At 29.1% G+C, this 25,051-nt stretch overlaps 2 protein-coding genes across 3 annotated transcripts; both read right to left on the bottom strand.

Annotated features, from left to right (window-relative positions):
* Positions 1–475: 475 nt before the first annotated feature.
* On the bottom strand, positions 476–15,193 carry LOC108775793 (hexokinase-1). Of its 2 annotated transcripts, XM_018542239.1 has the most exons (10): positions 15,168–15,193; positions 7,043–7,146; positions 4,513–4,666; positions 3,837–4,055; positions 3,256–3,575; positions 2,882–2,994; positions 2,340–2,498; positions 1,581–1,720; positions 1,368–1,504; positions 476–793 (listed from the first exon to the last, which is right to left on the bottom strand). In XM_018542239.1, the coding sequence occupies exons 2-10, from the start codon at positions 7,124–7,126 to the stop codon at positions 704–706; spliced, it is 1,416 nt and encodes a 471-aa protein (XP_018397741.1). In that variant the 5' UTR covers positions 7,127–7,146; positions 15,168–15,193; the 3' UTR covers positions 476–703. The 2 variants fall into 2 exon arrangements, with proteins under 2 accessions (XP_018397741.1, XP_018397742.1); XM_018542240.1 differs by lacking the exon at positions 3,837–4,055.
* A 2,818-nt stretch (positions 15,194–18,011) lies between these two features.
* On the bottom strand, positions 18,012–23,678 carry nompB (intraflagellar transport protein 88-like protein nompB). Its single transcript, XM_018542245.1, has 15 exons — positions 23,405–23,678; positions 23,198–23,248; positions 22,665–22,837; positions 22,370–22,565; positions 21,734–21,951; positions 21,374–21,605; positions 20,869–21,026; positions 20,607–20,793; positions 20,350–20,536; positions 19,880–20,027; positions 19,651–19,762; positions 19,456–19,524; positions 19,060–19,360; positions 18,737–18,853; positions 18,012–18,144 (listed from the first exon to the last, which is right to left on the bottom strand). The coding sequence occupies exons 1-15, from the start codon at positions 23,537–23,539 to the stop codon at positions 18,029–18,031; spliced, it is 2,400 nt and encodes a 799-aa protein (XP_018397747.1). The 5' UTR covers positions 23,540–23,678; the 3' UTR covers positions 18,012–18,028.
* Positions 23,679–25,051: the final 1,373 nt, after the last annotated feature.

Genomic DNA, 25,051 nt, shown 5'->3' with positions numbered 1-25,051 from the left:
TTTTAATTTTAAAACGGTTTTTGTGCTAGATATAATGTGTGTAAATATCATTTACATTTCTCGAATTTGACTGAGATATCCTCAACACCCCATATATAAATAATAAAGGGTTAATATAATATTAATTAAAAACGTTAAAATATCAATCATATCAAATAGGAAATAAAAACAAGACCATTAAAATAAAGTGTTGCTTCACTAATTTTTTATTATAACAACTTGGTTTCTTTCGTACAAAAAAGGAACGTTTCCAAAACGTTTACAACAACTTTTCACCTCTCCCGCGCATACGTTCCCCCCCCTTGCAGTTTCATTTAATAAATAATATATCGTTCTTTGTTCTATATTCTCTCTATAATTCATTCTCTTACAATTCTCTCACGTACTTGACATGCGTATGTTTGCTTTCTTAAAATAACGCGCACGCCTCTCGCATCGACAATCAATATACCTTTTGGATATTTCATTTAATTACAAAATTGATACAAATGTATCTTAATGTAATGTCACAATGCCTAGATGATATATTGAAACGCGTGCAATCCATCAGAATTCTGCTTTTAGTGTAAATATTGCGAATAATACAATATATTCGTGGATAATTTAGAATTGAATTAGAACCTGCTGGTGGAACATTTCTATGCCTTCTCGCATAACTTTGCGCTATGATAACGACAGGTGGACGTTATTCATTTATTCGCGGTTATTGTAACCGCTTCTTAAGTCTTTGCGCAATAGCTGAGACGAGTGCGGCGCCTTTACCACTTCCATCTTCCGCATGAATTAATTTAAACTGAAATCGACATAAAAATAATAAACATTATACAAAGGAAATATTCATAAATGATAGGTAATATTAAGTTTATGGAAAAAAAGTGTCCAAATACTTAGTGAAACAGTTATTGTCTATTTCTACAAAAGAGAATAGAGGAGTATGTCACAAAAAATCAAAAAATGTTTTGAACAGTGTACATTTAGAACTTTAATTTTTAACCTTTCGTCTGTAATCTGGATCTTTTTTGGAACAAGCAAAATTTTACTCTCAACATGGGAAGATGGGTTTCCTTATTGCCAAGTTATACATTTTTCAATAATTCTTCATATTTTCATCATTTTTCTCAAATTACAATTTTTACTAAATAACGATTTTAATGTTTGAAGTAAACACTCTCAATTGCAGACGAAAGAAATAAAACTATAATTGCAAAGGGTTATAAAAACAGAACTTTGTACATTATACTTTTCGCGATAAAACGCACACTTTCAAGATTTTCTTTCAGTATTTATTTAAATAATACTTTTTTCTAAACAAAGAAATGGTTTTATGACTTAGAATAATGGATATTTGTTTTCGTACTTATACGTACCTTTCGTCCTGGAGTACAAAGAAGCGAGATATACTGCTTCATCCAACCTTCTAATCGAGGATGATGTTTGTAGAGAGACCCGTCTACGGCAATTGTTACTTGTTCTTTATCGATGCGATCTAGCAAGCTTGCAAGACCTTGAACAGAAATCATCGATGAGATTACGTATTAAATCTTTGCTTCACAGACGCCATTTAAGCTATATTGACATACATATTGATACTAAAAGAGCTGCGCGATTAGAGGCGACCTCGCACACATATTGAACGATTCTGATGTCATCTTCGTCCGGAATGATGCCAAATTTTCCAAGAATTTCCTTTGTATTACTATCGCCGCCATCTAACGAATCCCTAGAATTACGAAATTAAAAATAAATATCTGTGAATCTTCAATCGATAGATTAACGCCCGTTAATCTTCCACACAAAAAGAACAGTTTTGATGAAAGATTTAAAATGTTGCTGGATACGGATGAAAATAATTTCGTCAGAAATAATTATATTAGAAACTAAACAAACAATAAATTATTTTACACAAATTTTGATATTCTAGCAACCAGTTTGAGTGTCCAACAAAATTATTTTAGTGATCCAGCAAAATTTATTATTTTAAAATTTATGTCCAGCAAAATTGAAAATCTTTCAGCAAAATCGTTTTTTCTATGCATCAATATAGATTGATTTTAATCTCGGTTCAATTCTCTTCATTTTTTTCCACTTCTAAAATCTTGTGTGGAGAGATAAATCATTAACAAATCATATTTTAGGCATTTGGTAACTAAAATATATGATGATCAATTTTTTCTTCATCTGAGATCTCGAACCAATTTCTAGCATCGTGGACACAGGGCTTGAGAATTAAAAATGAAAAAGATATAAAAATTTTTAGAATTAGAGAGAGATAAAAAGTAAATTGAACAGAGATTAAAGTTAATCTGCATTAATAAAAATTAATATAAAAATAAACTTACTGCTCGATATGCGATACTAAATCGGTGGTAAGATTACCGGGTGTTAGGAGACTGTCAGATGTAGAATCTCCTACAAACAAAAGCCTCTCTTTGGTCAACTTCGCAAGTATCACGCGCACCACCTCACCGAGATATTTGCCAGCAATGTATTTTTCAAATCTAAGAAGAAAAAAGAAAGTTACAATGATATATAAAGATCTTTTTGATACAAATCCTCGCGTCCTAGCTAAATTTAGCAATTAAGAATTCTTGCACAGACTTATCTGCGCACTTTCAAAAATTCTTGAGTTATATCATACATATAATATATTTAATAAAAAGTTTTCACTTAATAATTCGTCACGCGTATCATTTCTTATATAATGGAAACGTTCATTACATCAATTATTAGTTAATCAATTTTGATATTCAAAATGTTAATTTTTTCTTACAAGTGTGGACAAATTGATAAAAATACAATTTTATTGGAAATGAATCCACTTTAATTCTACAAACAGAATAATTATAATCCAATTAAAGATAATGCAAGTTTGTTAACTTACGTAAATGAATTCACAATGAGAGAATTTGCGTCGTTCTCGCGATCAAAATCTGTTTTTATGAAGTCCAAAACTCCGTTATCACCGAAAGCTCCCCACTCGATATCGATGATAACCTGCAGTAACGAAAATTAAATCAATAACTTACTAAATGCTTCAAGGGTACAGAAAAAGAAAAAAGAAAATAAAATTAATTATAATAATATCAAAAAATTATAAAATACACAAATGATTTTAAATTATAAAATCAAATTTTGTGGCATACCTTTTTAAAACCTATATATCTTTATTTTAAATATATTCAAGGAACGCGCAAGAAACAAAGATTAGTCTAAAAATACTTATTAATATTACTTTTATGATTATCAAAAACTCACTTCTCTTTCACCGTGTCTCTCCGTCTCCCAATGCTCAACCCGATCTGCGCGTTCCAGATAACAGGCGTTGCTGCCAGTTCCCAGAATAAGTCCGATCGCCGTATTATGATCCAAAGTCGATCCCTGTACCAATGTACCTGTAGTGTCGTTTAATACAGCCAAGACTTTCACCTTTGTGTCGCCTCGTCGATCTAAAGCCTCTCGTAGAAGCCTCACGGCATCTTTGTTTACAGCATCAGGACAATTGAATGTCTTGGTCCATGTCACCAGAACACCGACGTCCAGCGAGTGTTGAATCATCGGGAATGAGAAAGTAAAGCCTGCACAAACACGAGTCGTCAAGGTTGAAAGTGGAAGAACATGCGGAAATTATCAGACAAACATAGATGATTATACTATAATAAAGCTGATTACATTAATATATCTTTCAATTGATTTTCTGCAGCAAACAAAAGTGTTTTCTGTAATACCTCGTCGCGAGATTGCTATTTGTATACAAAATTGTGTAACAATTCGTGTTAATTAAAGATTTCACACGTTCAATATCCTGACGTGTGCCGTATATATGGAACTCAATTTACCGAGAGGAAGCTCCACGTCCTGAAGACCCTGAGAAATGACGAAATCACTGACACACTCAGCCAAATAGTCAAACAGAGGGATTGCAGAGCCGACCCTTAATTCAGATCCGATGTAATATCGCTTCACCTCTTGTCGTATAGGAGCACCATGAGCCAATTCCAACAAGAGTACGCGAAAGTTAGTGCCACCGAGGTCGAGTGCCAAGTAAAGACCTTCTTCTACAAATATTCAAGTACACAGTTTGACCGTCTAGTATTAAATCGGTAGAAATAATTCCTTTTTTTAATTTTTAAATCATTCTTTCAATCCTTAACTGTATAATTTAACATTTTTATTATAAAATTGTAGAATATATTTTTACAGAATAACTTTGCATAAATGGACATTTAATATTCCAAATATTTTGCCACTACCTCTCTTGTCTCCTATAAAAAATTACGTATCGCGAAATACAATAAACTTAAATAAACTTAAATGACAAATAAATAAAGGATTGATTAATAATTATTAATATAAAACTTCGATTGCGTGTTTTACTGTCAAGAAAGTCTTAATTGAAGATAATTCATCAGTTTCGTTTATTTCTTTTAATCTTTGTTAAATGGTAAAGTATAATAATAGAACATAAAGTGCTTGTCAAAGTAATATCGCTCTATTGTTAAACTTCATTAATACCTGTTCCATCAAGTAGTTCTGGTATATAGGTGTTTTCCATCTGCAATGAGGACGGTTGCTGATGGATTCCTTTATTCATTTCCGAAATAAAAACATCTTGTATCTTCCTAGCGATCGCTGCGGAAAATCGCATTTTCGCCACGCGATTCTCAATCTGCAAACAGTTTTTCTTCTTTAAAAATGTATTGCATATAGTGTGTATAATATGTGTGTGTCAACATATTTTGATGACATCATCTTCTCACAATGAAAAGAAAAATTTTCCTTGGTCCATAAATTCTGCTGATATCTCGAAGAAGGTATTCCGCGGAGCTAAACGAACACATGGTATTGTTTACAGTTTGCATATTACGTTATGTATTACGCAGTTTCTAACAGGATTCTAACAAACAGATAGTCTGCAGAGCAATCATGCTGCACGTGCAACATATAAAGTAGCATATTTTCAATTAATTATATCAAACATAACATACAAGATTTATACACACACATTCCAATGATTGTTTATCATTATTAAGAATTTCCTCTTGACAAGATTAATTGATTATTATCTTTTAATTACGTGCCATATAAAAATAATTACTTATTATTATGCATGAGAATAAGAAACTAGTTTAATAAATTTGCATGTATTATCTTTTTTATGAATTAATAAGTTCCTCAAAAGGAAAGAATTCTATATAGAGTACTCATTCTTGCAACGTTATGCTATGTTTATCAAAGTAAACCAATATAATAAAGAAAAATATTAAACTTAATTTAATATTTGTATACTCTTTGTACATTTATAAAAATAATTAGATTTTGCTTGTTTTTTGCAATGCAAAATATAAAGCAAAGACGGTCTAAATCGGAGTGGTAATAAGATTTTTTATAAAATAAATTTTTAGTTTTTACAGTGTTAATACAACATAAAAATAAAAAAATACATTTGTAAAAATAATTTGCAAATATTTTTACCGAATTTTTATACTTAACATCGTGTTATTACATAAACAAAAAGCAGCTATAATTAAAATTTTATTTTGTAAAATAAAGATAAATTTAATATTCAATCTGTGATATTCACTTTGACTTTATTTTTGTATTAGAAAGATAAGTATTATACTATTTTTAACGCATAAATATAATTATTATGTAACCGTAAATTTTAAAAATGTATCAATGTGTAGTGTGTCACGATCAAAGATCAATTTTCATCTCTGATTTAAGGAATTGCTAAAGAGGAGACGCTGTTATCTGTAAATTGATAAACTACTGGTCCTGACTATATGTATTGAACTTTTAATAACACGGGATTTCCTCTCGATAACCCTATAACTTAGGGAGCAAGATAATAAGTGTTGTGATAGAAACCAGGATAACCCCGAAATTCGACTTGATCTACTTCTATTTGGACTCTTTTGAGACAAGACATGATTACATATGATTAAGCAAGATTAAATAATCTTAATTTTTTGATTGACTGAACATAATAAAGTTAATAGACTTCCTATATCGAACGTATCAAATTTTAAATACATTAAGGTTATAAAAATCTCATTAAAAGGAAGAATAAAGCGAAGATGCAGTCAACAATTTTCTACTAAATTTTGAATGTTGTTTAAAACATATTGTATTTTATTAAATTTTATTCGATTTTACATAGAAACGTCTATTAGAATATTAGATTATTAATATTTTCTGCATGAATTTTACAATCTATATATCTACTATTAATAAGAACACAAAATTTTCTTTTTATCCGAAAAGTTGCTTTATATTGTTAATATTTCTAAGAAGAAAGATTGATCAAATACTTATATAGTTTATGCCTGATGTTTACGGTATCTTATCATACATATGATATGATTAACATAATTAAAAGGAAGAAAAAATCAGTAGATAATCGGCTCATGTCACTAAACTCTTAATTAAAATATCGCGTGATTAATGTCACAACATTATTTGCTTTCTATGCATATTCAGGGTAGTGTGTCTTGTATATTTTGATATCGACACTTATCTTTTTTGGATTATCTATTCAGGATTAATACTGCGTGTAAATTAGAATGCAGTTTTTGGTCCATTCAAAAAATATAATTTATTTTCAATTAAGTTATTTTAGATGTATTATTATTTATGAATTTCGCTCATACGTAAATCTGTCTTAATTAATTAGGTAATTTGTCTGTCGATAAGAAAAAAGAAATGTTAATTCAGAAACGCGAATAAAAAAGTTGAATTAATAACGTATTTGATATACACTGCGCATTACTTTTTTCATAAATATTTTTCTAATTTTTGCACCAATTCTTACAATTTCCATAAAAAATTATGTAATGAGCATGTCTTTTGTTTTATTCCATATATTCTTATCAGGTTTCGATATAATATCAGCCTTCAACTTCATCGTATGATTAGTTTGGTTTGAGAGAGCAGAAGTTCATGGAATTAAGTGTCAAAGATAAGATATAATAATAATGTCTATGTGACATAAATGTTACGCATGAAATATAAACTATAAAGTTCAAGTACGTATTATACTCACTTTTTGACGCTTAACATCATCGGAAAGTATCAATGGCGACACTTGAATCGCTTCGTGAAGTGCATGTTCCGCAGGAACAACCATGTCGAAACGTTATCAAATCTCTGAAGAAAAATAAAAATATTGATAACCAATCTAGCAGCAGCAAAGTAAGAGTTTTATTGAAAGTAATCTTTTAATTATTAAATGATGATTATATATTAAATGATCGCACATTTATTAAAAATTGTTTTATTCCATCGATTAACAATTTTTATATTTTTTAAACTAAGAAAAGTTTAATAAAAATTGTAGACTTACTATAGAAAGTATATATACGATAAAAAAATGTTAAAAACGTGATATAATTTTATCACCATTGTTATAAAATTATGACATATCACATAAAAGTTTGTGATTTTAAAATAATGTATAAGTTCTCGTAGTATCGTTCTCATTGAAATATCATTGCAGATATTGCTTAGCCATAACATCACTAAATCAATTACTATCGCTATTACCACAACAAATTATTTTACAATAAGCATTTCTGAGTCTATCGCAAATACTATTTTATACATATATCAGCAAGGCCAAAAGACGATCAGTTTTATCATTATATGTGACGTACAATCGCGTAACAAAAATATAATCTAATAATATTTTTATCTGAATCAAAATTAATAAAAATATGAAACGTTTATCTTAATAGTTTATAAATTTTCAAAAAATGTTGCTTTACGCATACATTTTATGCAAATGTTTATAATAATAACATATTTTTTATTACATTGTAAAATCATAGAAATCTTCAAACTTAATGACTTTCAATATGTGTTAAAATTTTCAATTTAATTTAACGAAGATGTATATAATATGTGATTAATTATATTGATTCTTTTTATTCATAACTTGGCAAATTATGAAAGATGACTGGACTGGAGCATGTGATTTCTGATAACATAGTTTACTTTACTCATAAATTTTACGTCATTTAAGATAGAGTTTTCCGTTGTAAATGTATCATTGCACATCACTATAAATCAATTAACGCTCTGGATTAATGGGAAACCAAAAAGTGGAACGCGCATTGCATCAGCGATTGTGCACGGAAAAGTACTTAATTAGCTAAATGTTCCGTAAATTCCATCACTGACTTTTAAGCACATATTGTGATGTGAATTTACAAAATAATAAGGTAACAACAAATCACTACACTCTTATCTGAGATATATGAAGATGTCGAAAATGCAATAAAAGAAATAAAAAAAGGCACTTTTCAATTAAAACTCTGAGTAGTCTATTGTATTATAGATTTCTAAAGAGTATTAAATAACAAAGTGTACATTAAGAATCTAGATATCGAATCGTATATGCGCAGATATTTCACTGTTAGAATAGTACTCTGGCTTACGAATAATATCGATAACGATTATAATCGAGCTCGATCACTCATTGGAATGGATATAATTGCGAAAGTTGGAATATCAATTTATGGTTATATGTATGTGTGTGTGTGTGTGTGTATTGTTAATACCGGCGCTATGGAGCTATAATATGTGTGTATAACAACGTTATTAACAATCATTTACACGTTTATATACAACGAGGTCATAAAAGTTGAACCAGTCGTCTTTCAAGCCCGATCAACTGGTTCAGGTAGTTTCCCTCTCGCATTACGGACCATTTTTCTTATATCTCACATACAGTTCCTCCAATTTAACTTTCAAAGTGTTCCGGAGAAATTCTATATTTAAAACAGTATTTCGTTTGAGCATGTGTTTGTCATAATCCGACATTGTTGCAAATATATTGAAGTAATTAATGACAAAATATATAAGAATAAAATGTTTTTTAAAATATTATATTTTTTTATTTAACATAAAAGTTTGATATGGATATTATTAATTATTCAACTGATGCAGGTAATAATTCGCATTAACGTGGACGTGCGTCCTTTTGTCGATTCCGACATGATCCGGTCTTAAATCATGATGTGTAACGTTATCTGGATGAATCAGGTAGAGAAGAGGCTGCGAAAAGCGAGAATGTTCTTTCCGAGCTACAAGCCGGTAGCGAATGAGGCTCCATTGAAATCAATTGGAAGGTGCAAAACGTCAACCAAGATAATTCAGCCAGTTGACCCGTCGTAATGATTCTAATCCAGAGTGCAACACGCACACTCGTCGTTACTTCCTTGTACCAAGCACGGCATTTCACTATCTTTCTCAGACTCTGTGATGGATAGAAAACTTTCAACCGATGTGTGATTCGCGACAAGGCGCCGTTTCCTGACAACATCAACTATCTATTCTTCATTTATCACACTCTGCACTCATCAGCACACCAACCATTAAAGAATCTGACGTAAGCATAACATTAAAGATGATAGTCTCTATTATCGCCACGAGAATAATGGAAGTGCGAGAATAAAAGATCTCGTAGAATGATTTAATCGCAATATTATAGAATATCACGTAATTTCGCAGTTATCGATTTTTGCAGAGTATTTATAAATTATTATTAGCAAATTTAGTTATTTAAATAATTTAAAAACATATTCTATTAAACATTAAAACAAATCTGTTTAAATAAAAATTTCTTAAAACTTTTAACGTTAAATATTTCAGTAATATTATCTATTTCAAATCATAATTTTAATAACATTTATCTTATAATATAATATATAATTTTATGTTTTTTCATTTTTGACTAGATTTCATTGTTTGATATTAGGAGATAGAACAAAAGCAGGAAGTGCAACGTATAATTTATCTTCGTTACAGCAACAATGTATGTACCTACTTTAATTCAGCCAATGTTGTACAACTCTTGAAGATTAGGTTTGGCGTCAAGTGCACTCTGGTTATCTAATCAAGTGCTTTTTTGAAGAGTATAGTTCATAAACATTCTACCTGTCGTTTAAATAATAAAAATTCCATAATTCACGATATTATCAGCAAAGGCACCAAAAATAAATCCCAGTGAGATCAAGGTGTGTGAGAATCAAATTCAGAAACGTTCAATTCCTAGATGTTTTCGAATATATCTCTTACGTACGAAAGATTTATAAACAAATCAGTCCTATACAAATAATTTTCAACGACTAAAGTGAAAAAGGCAGAAAAATTTTGTTAATTAAAGAAGTTAATATTTTTAGAAAATATCAAAATAGCTTAAACAAATTTTAGCTACTACATAGTTAGCGAGATTTTAAGTAGGACGTGTTTTAAAAGAAATACGTGTATAAAAATAACGCGACAACTGAGACGACAAACTCTTCATTCCTGGAACGCGATAGATAGATAAAAGACGAAGTTGCGTAAATGTGACATTGGGTGGTGTGATAACGTTTTGTCAACTAGACGAGATGCAATGGACATCACGTAAATTGACGTAAAACGATTTTTACAACAATCTCAATTTATTTGTAATTGCCGCCTTGATAACATCTTACTACGAAAACTACGGGAAAAAATGTGTGCGCAATTTGATATCTATTGTAGTATTCAGTAAAAACGATAAAAATCTCGTCGCTAAAGTTAATTATATGATGTTACTTATTTCGAAATTCATACATCGAATAAACATGAAGATAAAGCAACGACTGGGTTTTATTTTTGATCAAGAATCAAAGACCTCACTTATCTCGTACAGACATAACGATTACGCTATCATATCGAAATTTTAACACTCGTCAAATTTGCGTAAGTTCATTACTTTGCAAAAGTACATAGATTTAAACATATATTTCAAAAAAGTGACTACGAACCATAAATAAACAAATAATATTACAGTATCTCTAAATTACAATAAAGTGATATATGAAATCGAAATGTATTAAACCGGTTAAACGTTTCGACTTCGATCGAGTCATTTTCAATAACATAAAATAAAACAGTAGACTTACAATTTACGTACTTAAAATACGACAATTATAGATAAATATATTCAGCAGACTCAACAGTTGAGTGAACGCTCGTTACTATTGGTATATTCTTCTAGATTTAAAATTTGATTGGATGATCTAAAAGAATACACTAATAACAGCGAGCGATCACTCAACTGTTGAGTCTGCTGAACGTAGCCAATAGAGAGAGCATCGCGCGATATACAAAGTTAAAAATTCATCAAAATTCATCAAAAAAATGAGTTCGTAATATAAAAAGTGTAAATCCGAATAAATAAAACGGTGTAAATCTGTTAGATGTCAATAGTATAAAAGAATAGAAAATAATACAATAAATTAATAAATTAACAAAAAATTTAGAAAAATATGTTCCCTTAAGTAATTAATTTTTTTTTTAATTAATCAATTAAATAAAAAGAATACCTCTTGAACCATATCATTGTTATTAATATGGAGTAAAGAATAAAAATATATAAATCTTGTAAGCAAGATTGCGAATGCGCTGAATATATCTCAACATTACAGCATGGAGAGAAGTAAGCAAATGATATGAGAAAATATACATATATCAAGTATATATGAAAGAGAAAGAGAAAGAAAAACTAATTGTAAGAAGGGGAACGAGGAAGAGATAAATGGAAAAGCAAAATAGATTGTAAAATAGAAATGTAGGAATCATGTAAAGTCTCATCTGTATCATTCTGTCTGTTTAAACCATACACACACTTCTATTTTTTAATGTGAATCTCAGATATTAAACGCTTTTTGTAGGAAGGTTCACTATCCAAAATCCTCACATTATTCCAATCAAAATTATGGTTATGATTAATGCGGTGATCAGTGATAACAGAGGCAGAACCTGTTTCTTTTATTAATATCAGACTTATGCTCATGTAATCTAGTTTTGAGTTTTCTCTTCGTTTGACCAACGTAACTAGCCTCACAATCTTCACATTGTAACTTATAAACTACGTCTTGATGTGATAATATGTCAAATTGGTCTTTATCTCTTTTTATACTTTTTTAAAGTGTTAAAAATGTGTCAAAAATCTGCTTGTAAATTTTATTATTAAAAGAAAAGTATGTGGAATTGAGGACAAAACGTAAACCAATTAAAAATTCGTCTAACGTTAATTTAGTGTTAGGGGATATATGATTCCATCCTTCTATTGATATTTTCTTCAGCCAAATCTATAGGTATACGTTGATGAAGAGAAATACATCTAAAGATGCCAAAGTGTAGTCAGGATCAAAATTACTGCCATTCAATTTACTAACTAAATCAAAACTATTTTTAACTTGAAGGAATCTCAGAAATATTGTTATTAATAATATTATGTAGAAAAATTGAAAGACGTTATAATGGACTATTTAATAGAAGAGACAATAATTCTTAATAGATAACTGGTTTGTGATTTTTGGCAACCCGTATGCTCTTGATAAATTACCATCAGTTGTGAGTAAAACATGACATGTGAAATCATCAATAGAGCCATTGTTCTTCCATCTGACTAACAAGTTACGTAGATCATTGATTAACTTTCTGGTGAGATCTTTATTAATATTTTCATACATATTAACATTAAAGAGAATATTTTTCATTTCTTGAATATATGTACATATTCTTGTTTAAAATGATGATGACATCCTCTTTATCAGCCCTAATGATAAGTAAATCTTACAAACCGTTGGTCCAATCGCTTTTTCACCTTACAGTTTTCGATAGAACTCGTCGAGAACTATAAGAAACGCTACTCAGAACTACTCAGTACTCTCAAAAAAATTTCCGACGTGGGACTTGGAAAAAATTTTAGGTCAAAAATTTTTTGAGAGTACCGAGTAGTTCTGTTCGGAGTTCTGGACAGTTCTCGGCGAGTTCTGTCGTAAAGTATCAGGGCTCAAAGCGATTGGACCAACGGTTTCTGAGATATACTCACTGTAAAAATTGTTGATCTTCTGACAAATGTCGCTGTATCTTGTAAACCGTTGGTTCAATCGCTTTTGCACCTAATAGTTTTCGATAGAACTCGTCGAGAACTATAAGAAACGCTACTCAGAACTACTCGGTACTCTCAAAAAATTTTTCAAAAATTTCTACTACTTTTTTTAAATTTTATTATTCTTCAAAAATGTTTTTTATGTATCAAAAACTGTAGGTATTCACAAAATAGTCCGGTTAAGCTGATCAGAATTATGCGACCATGAATTTCGTTAAAAAGTTAGCACCCCATTTTTCAAAAGTTATTAAAAAATGATTATATGCGCATATGTCATTAAAAATCATACAGAACTCTTCGTCTCGTCAAAAGGAAGTGGGAATTCTAATCAGAACTCCTGAGTGCTATAGTTGGGGTGCTAACTTAACACACCCGTCTCACCCGCGTGTATTAAAAATAATAAATTTGTTTGCATATATTGTACATAGATTTATACATAAATTTGTTTGCGTCTCTTAAATACGTGCGTATTGTTTATATTAGCTGAAGATTTTCCTTTATACAACATATAGCGAATTTATCGAGGAGATGCTCATATCGTCTTAATAAAATCTTGAATTAAGCAATCGAAATTCTTGTAATTTTAACTGGGAAAAGACAAATATTGAAATTTTTTATTAACGAAATTATTGCAAACAGATTATATGATATGCATATATAATGAAATTATTATTTATTATAATTTAATATAATTCAACATATTAAAAATGATACGTCGAAAGAGAGAAAATGAAAATTAAATATTTTTAATATATAATAATATTAAATCCCCCTCTCGTAAAGAATCTAAATTTAAATATAGTTTTATATCAAAAAATTATCGCATTAGACTTTGTAGAAAGTTTTAAAATCGCTTTTATAAATTTGCTTATCATAAATACACACTATTCTAATAATATCAACAAAGAAATATTTAATTATCAGTCTGCAAGGCCGATAATCATACTTTAGTCCGCAATCTAAAATGTGGTCCTCAAAGTGTGTTTACCGATTATCATTAAGATAATGGTGGTTCCGATTGCGTAATACAAGGACCGTAAAAGACGGAAACTGAATATCGGAAAATTCTGTCGCGCGCATCTGAATTACGTGACGAAATGTTTTAACGAACATCACGTGTTGCGCTTAATGTAACAACCGGCGAGAGAAAGCACATGCTACACAATATTTCAAGGACCCACGTGGTTCTCGTTGGGGAAGTAAACAGAAACAAACTCGCGTATTGATGAACTGATATTTAAATCCTGAACTTCAATGTTCAAATGAATGGCAAATCGGAACTCCAATCATGGTAAATCGCTGAAAAACAATTCGCGAATCTCAATGAAATATCAACAAATGACCTCAGAATCATCACAAAAAGATACCTAACGATTTCTACTACAGTGACCGCGATTCTATTTCTGTATATAATAACTACTATTCCATTTATGCATTTTCACAGTTTATGAAAAAATGTAACAATACAATTCATTAAAATACATGTATACAATACATGTAGTAATAGATTCCGTTTTTAAATTCAAATTACTAGTTACGACGTAAAAAAGTGTTTCAAAAGATATCACTTTAAAATTGTAACATCGAATATTTTTAAAATTATAGTAGGTAAATATATATAATTTTTTTCGGAGCAAAATTTAAAATTTATATAAAATTCAGCAATATAAGACCGGCAAAAAATTAGTATTGTTCTGTTTTTTTTTTTTTAGAAAAAAAAATATAGAAAAATAATATTGTTTACATCAGAATTTGGGTAGGTATACCTAATAATTAAAATATTTCAATCACAAAATATTTACTTTAACATATTATACTTATGTCAATAAATTTAATATAATTTCATAAAAAAGAACAAAATATGTGTTGAATAATCGAAAAAATTCATTCAAGAAAATAGACTAAAGATAGAGTCATATTACTTTGATGTGCTGTGCAAGAATAAATTCACATCTTACGAAAATGTTTGCTTTACAAAAACGTAGCATCAAAACAAGTCTTTAGAAATTCAATATTTCATACTCGATAGTCTAGTAAAGAGAATCTGTAGACTCCGTTAGGAGAATTGAATTTGGCTAATAGAGAGATTTAAAAAAAAATGATACAACAAATGCCCTTGTGATAAGCCCTCACACGATTCGCGAGTATCGACAGGTGGATGGTCCAGGAGATGTTCCAGTGAGACAGAAGAATGCGTTAACTGGCGGAATTATCGACCCAATTTTGCAGGATACGATACCTGATTTCGCACACGTGGTTACCCCTTCCGCCGATCTACAGATCAATTGATGCGAGACTAACAACGCTGGAGCTGCTGGTCTTCGCGAGCCTGGCTCTCGCCGTTGTAATACACGTGTGAACGGAACAGCGAGACATATACTCGCGACGAAGCCGAGCGGCGACTGGTCGTGCCTCCAACGAGCTTCCAACGTGACCCACGATCGTCTGGTCTGGCCCGCGGCATCCACCACTACTAGCCGCGTGCGTCATGTATACGTATGTACCCCGGCAACGCGTAATGCGTAAACGAACGAGGGGTCATATGAGCACATATACGAGCCTCTGCTCTCGTGCCTTCTTTCGTGACGTCTACGAAAACACAGCAAGTCGCGTTCACAAACGCGAATCGAGAATCATAAATTAATGTTATGCTGTCGAACAGGCGTGTTTGTTGATAAATTTGAAGCCGGATTTGGAGTCTTAGCAAATATTTGGTCGAATATTTTTTTTTTTCTTCAATCGCTCGTTGGGCATTTAATATCTCTTACGTTAGCGAAAGCCAAACAAATTGAAATTCTCAAATTCCATAGATTGAATTTATTTATTTTTTTGAAGTTACTTAAGTAAGATATTTTCAGATTATTATATCGACAATTACCTTTTTATATTTCTCACAATTTAATATTTATGTATGACTTTGTAATATATATATCATTACATATATACTTTGTATTATTTTTTTGCTAATAGGTAATTGATTTTTAATTTATTAAAGAAGCTTAACGGTTTAATTTAATTAACATATGTAAGGTATCAGTCACTGATTACTTAATAATAAAGAAACACGATGGTGTTCATCAGTAAGTAAAAAAAGTACTTTTGGTGTTAATCAGTAAGTAAAAAAAGTACTTGGGATTGTCAATAACATGAAATATTAAATCTGAGACTAAAGGAAATTAATCAAAAGTTTTTTATTATCAATATTTAATTGAAGTGTAGTAAAAAAAAAGATAAACGAACATTTATTGTTAAAAATATAAAACGATTAGATAAACTTTTAAATAAGGTTCAATTATTTATTGATTATCCCATAAAAGCTTTCAATTTCTTATTTTTTAGGAAATGAAAGTTTAAAACAAAATTTAAAAATTAATAAAACATCTTAAAAATACTTATATATTTACAATTTTAGATTTCGTTCGTACATTTGACAAGATACATTTATGATCTCACGTGGCTTACGCATCTCGAGTGATAAGTCACCCCATTCATTCTGAGTTCATAAACCTACGCATCTATACATACATGTGCAAATACAAAGCATCGATATCACATTGGACACATGGTCAAACGAATTTATTATACTTATTTACTATTCGATTTTTTCATTGTAACTTGTTTTACTTTCAAATCAAACGTTTTATTGCATGCATAATCTTGATTTAGTAGATTTATCTTAAGCCATTTCGAACGTCAATTAAACAACAGTTTTACTCTACTTCGGACTGGAAACATAAAAGCACAGTTAAAATATACACATGTACAGATTAAAATGTTTTGACTAAATAATGTTATAATAACTTTAATTTATGTAATTTTTAATATAAAAAATTACAATAAATATCAATTTTAAATAAGTAAATAATAAATCAATAAAATTGTAATTCTAAATAAATATACATCTTTAAATTAATTGATTGGCCCTCTACGTAGATATGTTCACATAATTCTGTCTTTCAATTCTTTCGCATATTTTATTTATATATGTATGAAATAAAAATAATAGAAATATATAATGGAATATAAATTACATATGTATAATACTATAGTATACAGCGTATAGACATAGTATACATATATACAGAGAAGCAATGAAGTAACATCCGTCTCTGCAGACTACATAAGCTGAATGGAGTTTGATTAAAACGGTTGATGTGTGTGTTTAAATTTAGATCATTGCAATTGCCCAATCCTTTCTTCCCCTTTAGTAAAGACCAATCTTAGATCCCTGAATACATTCGATTGGGTCGAATCATAGTTTGCGTGTAAGATTCGATAAAATATTAAATATAATTAAACAATATAACGTCAAATATAAGTAAATATAAATGGTTTTGTACTTTATTTAAATATAAGTGAAATAAATATACGTTAGATTTAAATATCAAAGATATAATTATTAATATTACAAATATTTAACATAAAAAATTTGTAAAGACGATAATTCTATAATCCTTTAGTATGCAATGTGTAGCAAAGAAATTTTGTCACTGTGTTAACAAATGACATATGATTAATGAAATATGTCAAATATGTTCGAAATCCATAAGACTATAATAACTTTAAAGGGAGAATATTTGATCTGACCCATTCTATTAAAATTTCCTATATATCAATATAGAGAAATATATGAATACATGATATGTTACAAATTTAGACGAATAATTTTTATAAGCAAAACTTTATTGCAATTATCCTCAAATATATACACGGTACTAAACGAATATTAAATACAACTGCTAATATTGATATGACAATAAATTTTGTAACATTATAAAAAAATAAATATAATAAACATATAGCTAAAAATAAGTGTCATAAATGTCATAAACTGTATTATTAAGGAAATTATATTTCCTAAAATTTTTTAATGCAAATAAAATGTAATTAATACAGTGCTCCTTTGAACAAAGTTTCTGTTAATTCTAACACTGTAATTTTAACACTGTTTTTATTATAAAATTCGTGATTCAAATACTAATGTAAAAAGTACTTGTGCTAGCGTAATATAATTACATATTTTAATACTTTTACAATTATTTTTTCAGAAAATATATAAAAATCTATATAACAATTTATAAATATATATTAATAATATTATTACTCAGGCAGTAGATCATCTCCGAGTTCTTCGTCACCAAAATCGTCATCTCGTTTTCCAGCTGCTGTCATAGGACGAGCAGGAAGAGGTCCTACAGGATCTGTATAATTCGTACCTAGAAATTGTTTTCGTAATTCTAATAATTTAAATAAAAATAAAAGAATAACATATCAAACAATATTAGCATGTATCATTTTCATTTTGAACATCACACTAGAGGAAAATGAAAATTCAAAGTGATACAAATATTCCAGCAATATCCATTCTCAGATTTATAGCTGCGATCAGTAATATGTAACGGTCTGTCAGTGTATTAAGTGATAAAGAGAGAACAAAAATAGACTAGTCAAAGCGGCCGCAGTCATCCATCATTTATTCAATCCATTAGAGTGGCTCGCGTACCACTTGCAGATCACTTTTGCTGATGCTTGCTTTCAATGAAAACGTGAATGCTAATCATACTAAATTATTAACTGCATAACCGCTAAATTTTCCACAAAGTTCATATTAAAATCGTACGTGATACAAGATTTTACTTTCATTAGTAGAACTACAAAAAGTGCAAAAATAAAATCCTAATATAAAATATGATTTTTTTATTTAAGCAAAGGCATAATATTTATTTAGATTTTATAGATTCTTAGAGCAAATCAGTGGAGATACAAATATACAAGAAGTAATTTAATTTCAAATTTTAATAATCGTACCTTGATAATCATTTCGGCCTGAAATTGGTCGTCGATCCGGACTTGGTCTGTGATCTGACATTACACTTAATCCTGAACCAGCTCGCGATGATGTTCCACTATTACTTTTCCTAGAACCTGCACAAAACGTATGACCAAGATTTAATGATAACTTAAAAGAAATTAATTATTTACATTATTGCACACATTAGTGAACATAAGCAATAATAACGAAAACTAATAGCAATTTAAATTTATTAGAATGTATATACCAATTGTTAGAAATTGTTATTCATGTATTATTTCTAAACATCAAATTGTACAAAATTGTTTAAAATACATACTTGTTGTGCCTGGTCTTGCTGAACCTTGTCTTTCTTTTAGCTCTTTAGCTTTCTCGGCCTTTTTTAATTCAACCGTGTACATCTGTGCTTCTTTCAAACCCAAATCACTACATAGTCTGATCAAAAATTTTAGACATTCTATATTATCCGGAAATGTATTATGAATATCTTGATATTCCGTGAGAGCTTTATGGAATTGCCCCGTGCGTCTTAAACACGCGGCAACTAATAATCTCCATCTTGGTTCATCTGGTACGAGCTCTACCGCTTTTTCAAAATAAGTCAATGCTTTTTCAGCAATCTTAAAAAAGAGAACATGATGTAATAAAGGAGAAAAATGTATATAGTTTAATTGTATTATCACGAGCAATATATTGTTAATAATAAAAGTTATACCTGCATTGATATGAAATAGGATCCAATCCAGTCTATCACCTCAAAATTCGCAGGATAAAATCTGTGAGACTATAATAAATTTATAATTGATAAAGAGTAACTAAATATATATAATATTTAAATATTAAATCTTATAAGACCGTATATGTGAGAAACACAACCAATAAGAAAATGCCTTTAACGTCGTGTACTCACATCATTATAATACTGAAATGCCTGCTGCTTATCTCCAATTGAATCATATAATTCTCCCAATTTTTGTAAAACACCTGGATCAGATGATATTATACCTAACAACTGATTATACCTGTTTGAAGTAAGATTTAAATTAATTCTCATAATATTTAATACAAATATCAGAAATAAATTATATGAAGTTTCAAAAATTTTAAAAAGAATAACATATGATTAAATTTTAAAATACCATTCAGATGCTTGGTCAATATCGTTCATCAATTGATACAGATGACCAATTTGATATAACGTTTGTGGATCGTGTCGAACAATATTACGAATTTTCCAAAAACACTCTAAGGCCTCTTCATACATATTCTCCTTTTTATAAACTAAACCTAGAAATAAAAAACATGTTATTATTAACAAAATAATACATACATATATAATACATTAATATAGTAATTAATAACAATAATGATGATTATGATTAAACCAGGCAATGAGAGTTCAGCGTGGTTTATAGTACGCAAATAAAAAAATTTTATAATATTTTTACTTGCGTGCTGTCAACCATGCTAACTCATTTTCCGGCTTAATCATCATTATTGTTCTTAATAGTAATTAATATATATACATATAAAATAAGTACAGAGAGAGATACAAGAAAATATTAATATTGAAACGTTTTAAGCAAAATAATTCTTACGAAATCATTACCTAAATTGTATAGAGCTTGTACATGACTAGCGTCTGTCTCTAATGCGCACAATAGCAGCTCTCTAGCAACATTCAATTCATCTTTTCTAATTGCACAAGCAGATAAATTAACGTAGGCAGCTGCATTATAAGCATCGGCGTTACGAGCTGCTTCACCATACTTTTCAGCTTGATCATAATCTCCTTGCTAAAGAATTTTCTGCTTAGATGCAAGAAACAAGCCAATATAACTGTAAATATTTATAAATATTACTCACAAGATAGTAGATAAAAGAAAGCATAGTTGCTGCCCCACTATTGGCTTTGGTGTCACGATTTTCAAACATTTTTAATGTATCTATGGCTAGTTGTGTTTCTCGATTATGCAAAAATACCATAGCTTTGTTTATTTCTAAATCAGCAGCTAAAAAACTAAACGCTGAAGACTTTATGGCATCAACACACCTACAAATAATTGTACAAATTTTTATTAAAAAACATAAATACAAATATAATCGTAATTTTTTTAAGTATATTTACCAAGCAAATCCAGCTGTAAGTGACTCTTCAATAACAGGTGCTATAAGCTTTGCCGCGCAAAGTATAGTCTTTTCAGCTTCCAATTTCATTTCTTTTTCCAATTTTGACAAATCGTCATTCTTTATAACTTCATTTAGTATGTTAGATTCAACATCATCCTATATATAAATAAGAAAATGTAAGTCTCAACAATATAGTTTAATGTTTTATTCATGATTTATACATGTGAATGAGAAATTATATCTGTGTAAATAAATAATACTCCTATATAATCATTATTTTATACATAAACGATAACATCTAACGAAAATATAAAAAAAAGAGATAAGAAGTCTATGTGAATGTAGAATGCTTGATGAAAAGAGGCAATTGCTATAAATATGTCACTATGTGCATCTTGTGAATCATAAGACACATATTGTGACGTGTAGTGGTGCAAGTGTTGGCAACTCTTTGAAAGATATACAGTTTTAATAACAACGCAGTATAATGGTGCCCAACTCACGGGATTTATGCTATACTTGTCCTCCTGATCTACATTAAGCTGTACTTCTAGTAATTCTAAGAAAGCTCTTTTCATTTTATCACGATGAGATAACGCGAAATGACATAAAACAGCATGCAAACCCGCTTTAAACTCAGATCTCTCCCTCATCACCCATTCAAAACTATTAGCTGCCTCTTCTAATCGACCCATTTGTACAAATAACATTCCCATGTTATGCATAATCTTTATTCTGCGAAATATTTGTCAGATTAATAATATTATTAGCAATGGAATAATATCGTTTCTCAATAATTCCTCAATCATATAAATTGATAAATATATAAATTGATAAATATATTAATTGAAAAGTATATTTACCTTAAATCTTTGTGGGCTGTCGGAGCTTGATCAAATGCCATTCTGTACATTTTTATAGCTTGAGGTAGTTGACCCATTTTTACATAAATGTTGCCCATATTAACTTTGAGTCGGGCGCTATTACTAAACATTCTGTTCCTTGTTATAGCTTGATAAGTTGCTATAGCTTCTGTGTACATTTCATTATTTGTATATTGAATCGCTAAGTTAAACAGCACCTGCCAAAATAAGTTAAAAATCTATATGTATAAAGCATGTAAAGTCGGATTGTAACTTTTATTCCAATTTGTATACTGTTTCCTCGCATCTTAACATTGCTAGATAATTAAGATCAATGACATTCAATCTCAGCCGTAATATAATATAATTATAATTATATAATTTTATAATTGTAATTGTATGTAGTACATGATTATATACGTTCTTATTCTCATTAATCATCTTGCTACTTTATATTGCACATATAAATATATTATTGTATATAAATGTATGTATGTATGTATATATGTGTGTGTGTAAAATTATATGTTTCTCATATATAGAGATAGCCAGCCAATATAAAAATTGGAGCAAAGTTGCAATTTAATCTGATTATTATAAAAAATAACATGATAAAAGAGTTTATAATGAGCTTACGGCAAATGTTAAGTCTATATTGTGATTATCACTAAGACCAGCTTGTTCCTGCAATCGTATAAGAGCCCTTTCTCTTGAAGAAGCTTCACGCGCTCGTTCTAAAGCAATTTTTATATTATTTTCTGAGGCTGCCTGTGCAGAAGTTTCAATTAAACCCATTATTCTTCTTTCAGCCGTTTTTATCTTCTCTTCTGGTCTTAAATAGAAAGAAATCATTGAAATATATTTGAATATTGTTTTTAATGCTATACATACATATATGTATATATGTGCAATAAATATCTATAAATCTTACGTGTCTTCTTTGTTAGTTTCCAATGCAGGTGCAGGACCTTTGGAACTAGTCCCTATGTTAAGAGGATCAAAAGCTTGTTGACTACTTGTATATCCAGCACTCCTCACCGCTGTCATAGGTCTAAGTCCACTAGTCATAGGTTGCATTGATGTAGTGGTACCACTTCTTTGAAACTGGTAAAATAAAAGCACAATACTTAAAATATGTCAAAACCAAGTGTATAATATCAATTAAATTGTAAAAATATAATAAAGTACATAAATATTATATATGCTGTATTGATGGTCAATAACAGGCTTCATCTAATTAAAAATTTTTTTTTTAATCTTTATATATTATAAATTTTCTTATAAATATTACAGAAATCTATTTAAGATAACAAACACAGTGATCATAAAAAATATATCTATCTGTACTCATTATTAAGAAAAAAGTTATAAATTAATCACAAAAACTGTAATTAAATTGTTTACAGTAAAATTATTCTTATTCTACTACATGTCGCTATGTATAAACTAATTCATATAACTTACTCGACTTGACGTTCCCAAACGCATTGCAGTACCTGGCGTCTTGGGAGTAAACTGTCAAATATCAAATAAATGTATGTATAGTAAGAAAGGAAGTAAATATTTAAATTAGTAATAATTACAATTTAGTAATAAATATCATATTATGCAATATAAAGTACTGAAATTTTAGCAGCATTAGAAATATAATGACTAATTGTGTTTGCTCACTATTGATCTTTTTCCATAACTTGTTCTGACAACTTCCTGAAATAATTCATCCTGCTCGAGATCTTTAATATTGTACACCGCTGGGTAATCATTATATCCTGCATAAATATCATCCTCCACTTCCGTGGCAGACATGGTTAACAGTTTTATGGTATTCCGTATAATCGTGGCTTTTCTTATGTATACGATAATGTGTAGTCATACGTTAACGGTTAAATAATCGATTTATACACTCTGACGTATATTTCCGAATAAACTGGATGGATTAAACGAGAAAAACTGTTTTTGGGAAATATACTCCGAAATACATAGCATAAAGGAATCGACGGGGAAACAGCTAAGAAGTAAAGAATAAAGAATAAAGAATCACGAAATACGTCGAAATTTTCCGTATGCTATCTCCAGTACGTAGGAACTATGTAGAACTATGTAGCTATTCTTTTCTGACTCTGTCGATAAAACATAATGGAGAGGAGCGGCTTGCGCATGCTCTTTCAGTTCGTGAGTCTAGCACCAATCTGATGATGGCGATAATTGTGAAGAACACCGAGTGGTCTTCGGTTCATATTAGGTATTTATGAATCATATATATATTATGTATAATTGTGAGTTTATATAGATATCAATATTTTCATTTACTTTTTGCTACTTCCATGTTTATTATGTAAATATCAACACTTTCGTATTCTCATCCATAATATAAGTCGAAGTTCACTATATAGTGTTGATAATTAAAGATATAATTATATTATGACAAGTATATTTGAAAAGCTGTGAAGGTAGAGAAAACACAGAAAAATTAATTAAAGTAATAAAAACAATCTTTTATTACTTAATATTTAATTTTACATGAATAAACAGACTGATAAATATCTTATTTGCAATATATAAATAAATTCTTATATTTACATAAAATCTTAATTGCGATTTAAGAAATATAACTATAAACAATAAATAAATAATAAATAATAGTAAATGTATATAAAATATTTTTTATTATTATGTATTATTTATTTTTTTCATAATTGTCATTTTTTACGTCTAATACTTATACTATTTTCCAATACTACTTTTACGTTAAATAAATTAATTATATAAATTAAGTAAATAATAAATATTTTTCTTAATAAAAAAATACATATTCTTTTCCTGTTTGATATAAAACAATAGTATGGAAATACTTAAAAACTCAGTCCATATCTTCATAATTAACTCTAATACATTTCTAATTTCTATACAAAATAACTTTTATGTTATTTTAATTTGTGACGTCTCTTTAAAATATCTTTTTAAATTATTATAATAATCATAAATTCTTTTTGACTCTGCCAATTACAGTAAATAAATAAAAAATTACTTATACTAGTATATAGCTATGATAGTAACAAAAATATATTTTTTGTTAACTTAAATAAAATGTGTCCATGATTTTTTAGTTGTTATAGTATGTAAATACATTCCAATTATTTGCGAATTATATTATATGCTTATTGCTTTATAATTAAAATTATTTACATGTTAATAACCATTTTTATGTGTGTATTAAATTAATAATTTGATTTAATATATTCTCTCTTTTTAATCAGTATGTATGAGTTAATCACTTTAACTTCATTTTAAGCCATTTTCAGTGAACAAATCAATATA

Source organism: Cyphomyrmex costatus, unplaced genomic scaffold (assembly GCF_001594065.2).
Source record: "Cyphomyrmex costatus isolate MS0001 unplaced genomic scaffold, Ccosl1.0 scaffold32, whole genome shotgun sequence".
In the NCBI taxonomy this organism is placed as follows: domain Eukaryota; kingdom Metazoa; phylum Arthropoda; class Insecta; order Hymenoptera; family Formicidae; genus Cyphomyrmex; species Cyphomyrmex costatus.
The sequence above is the reverse complement of the archived record's forward strand: the minus strand, read 5'-3'. Positions and strand labels throughout refer to the sequence as shown.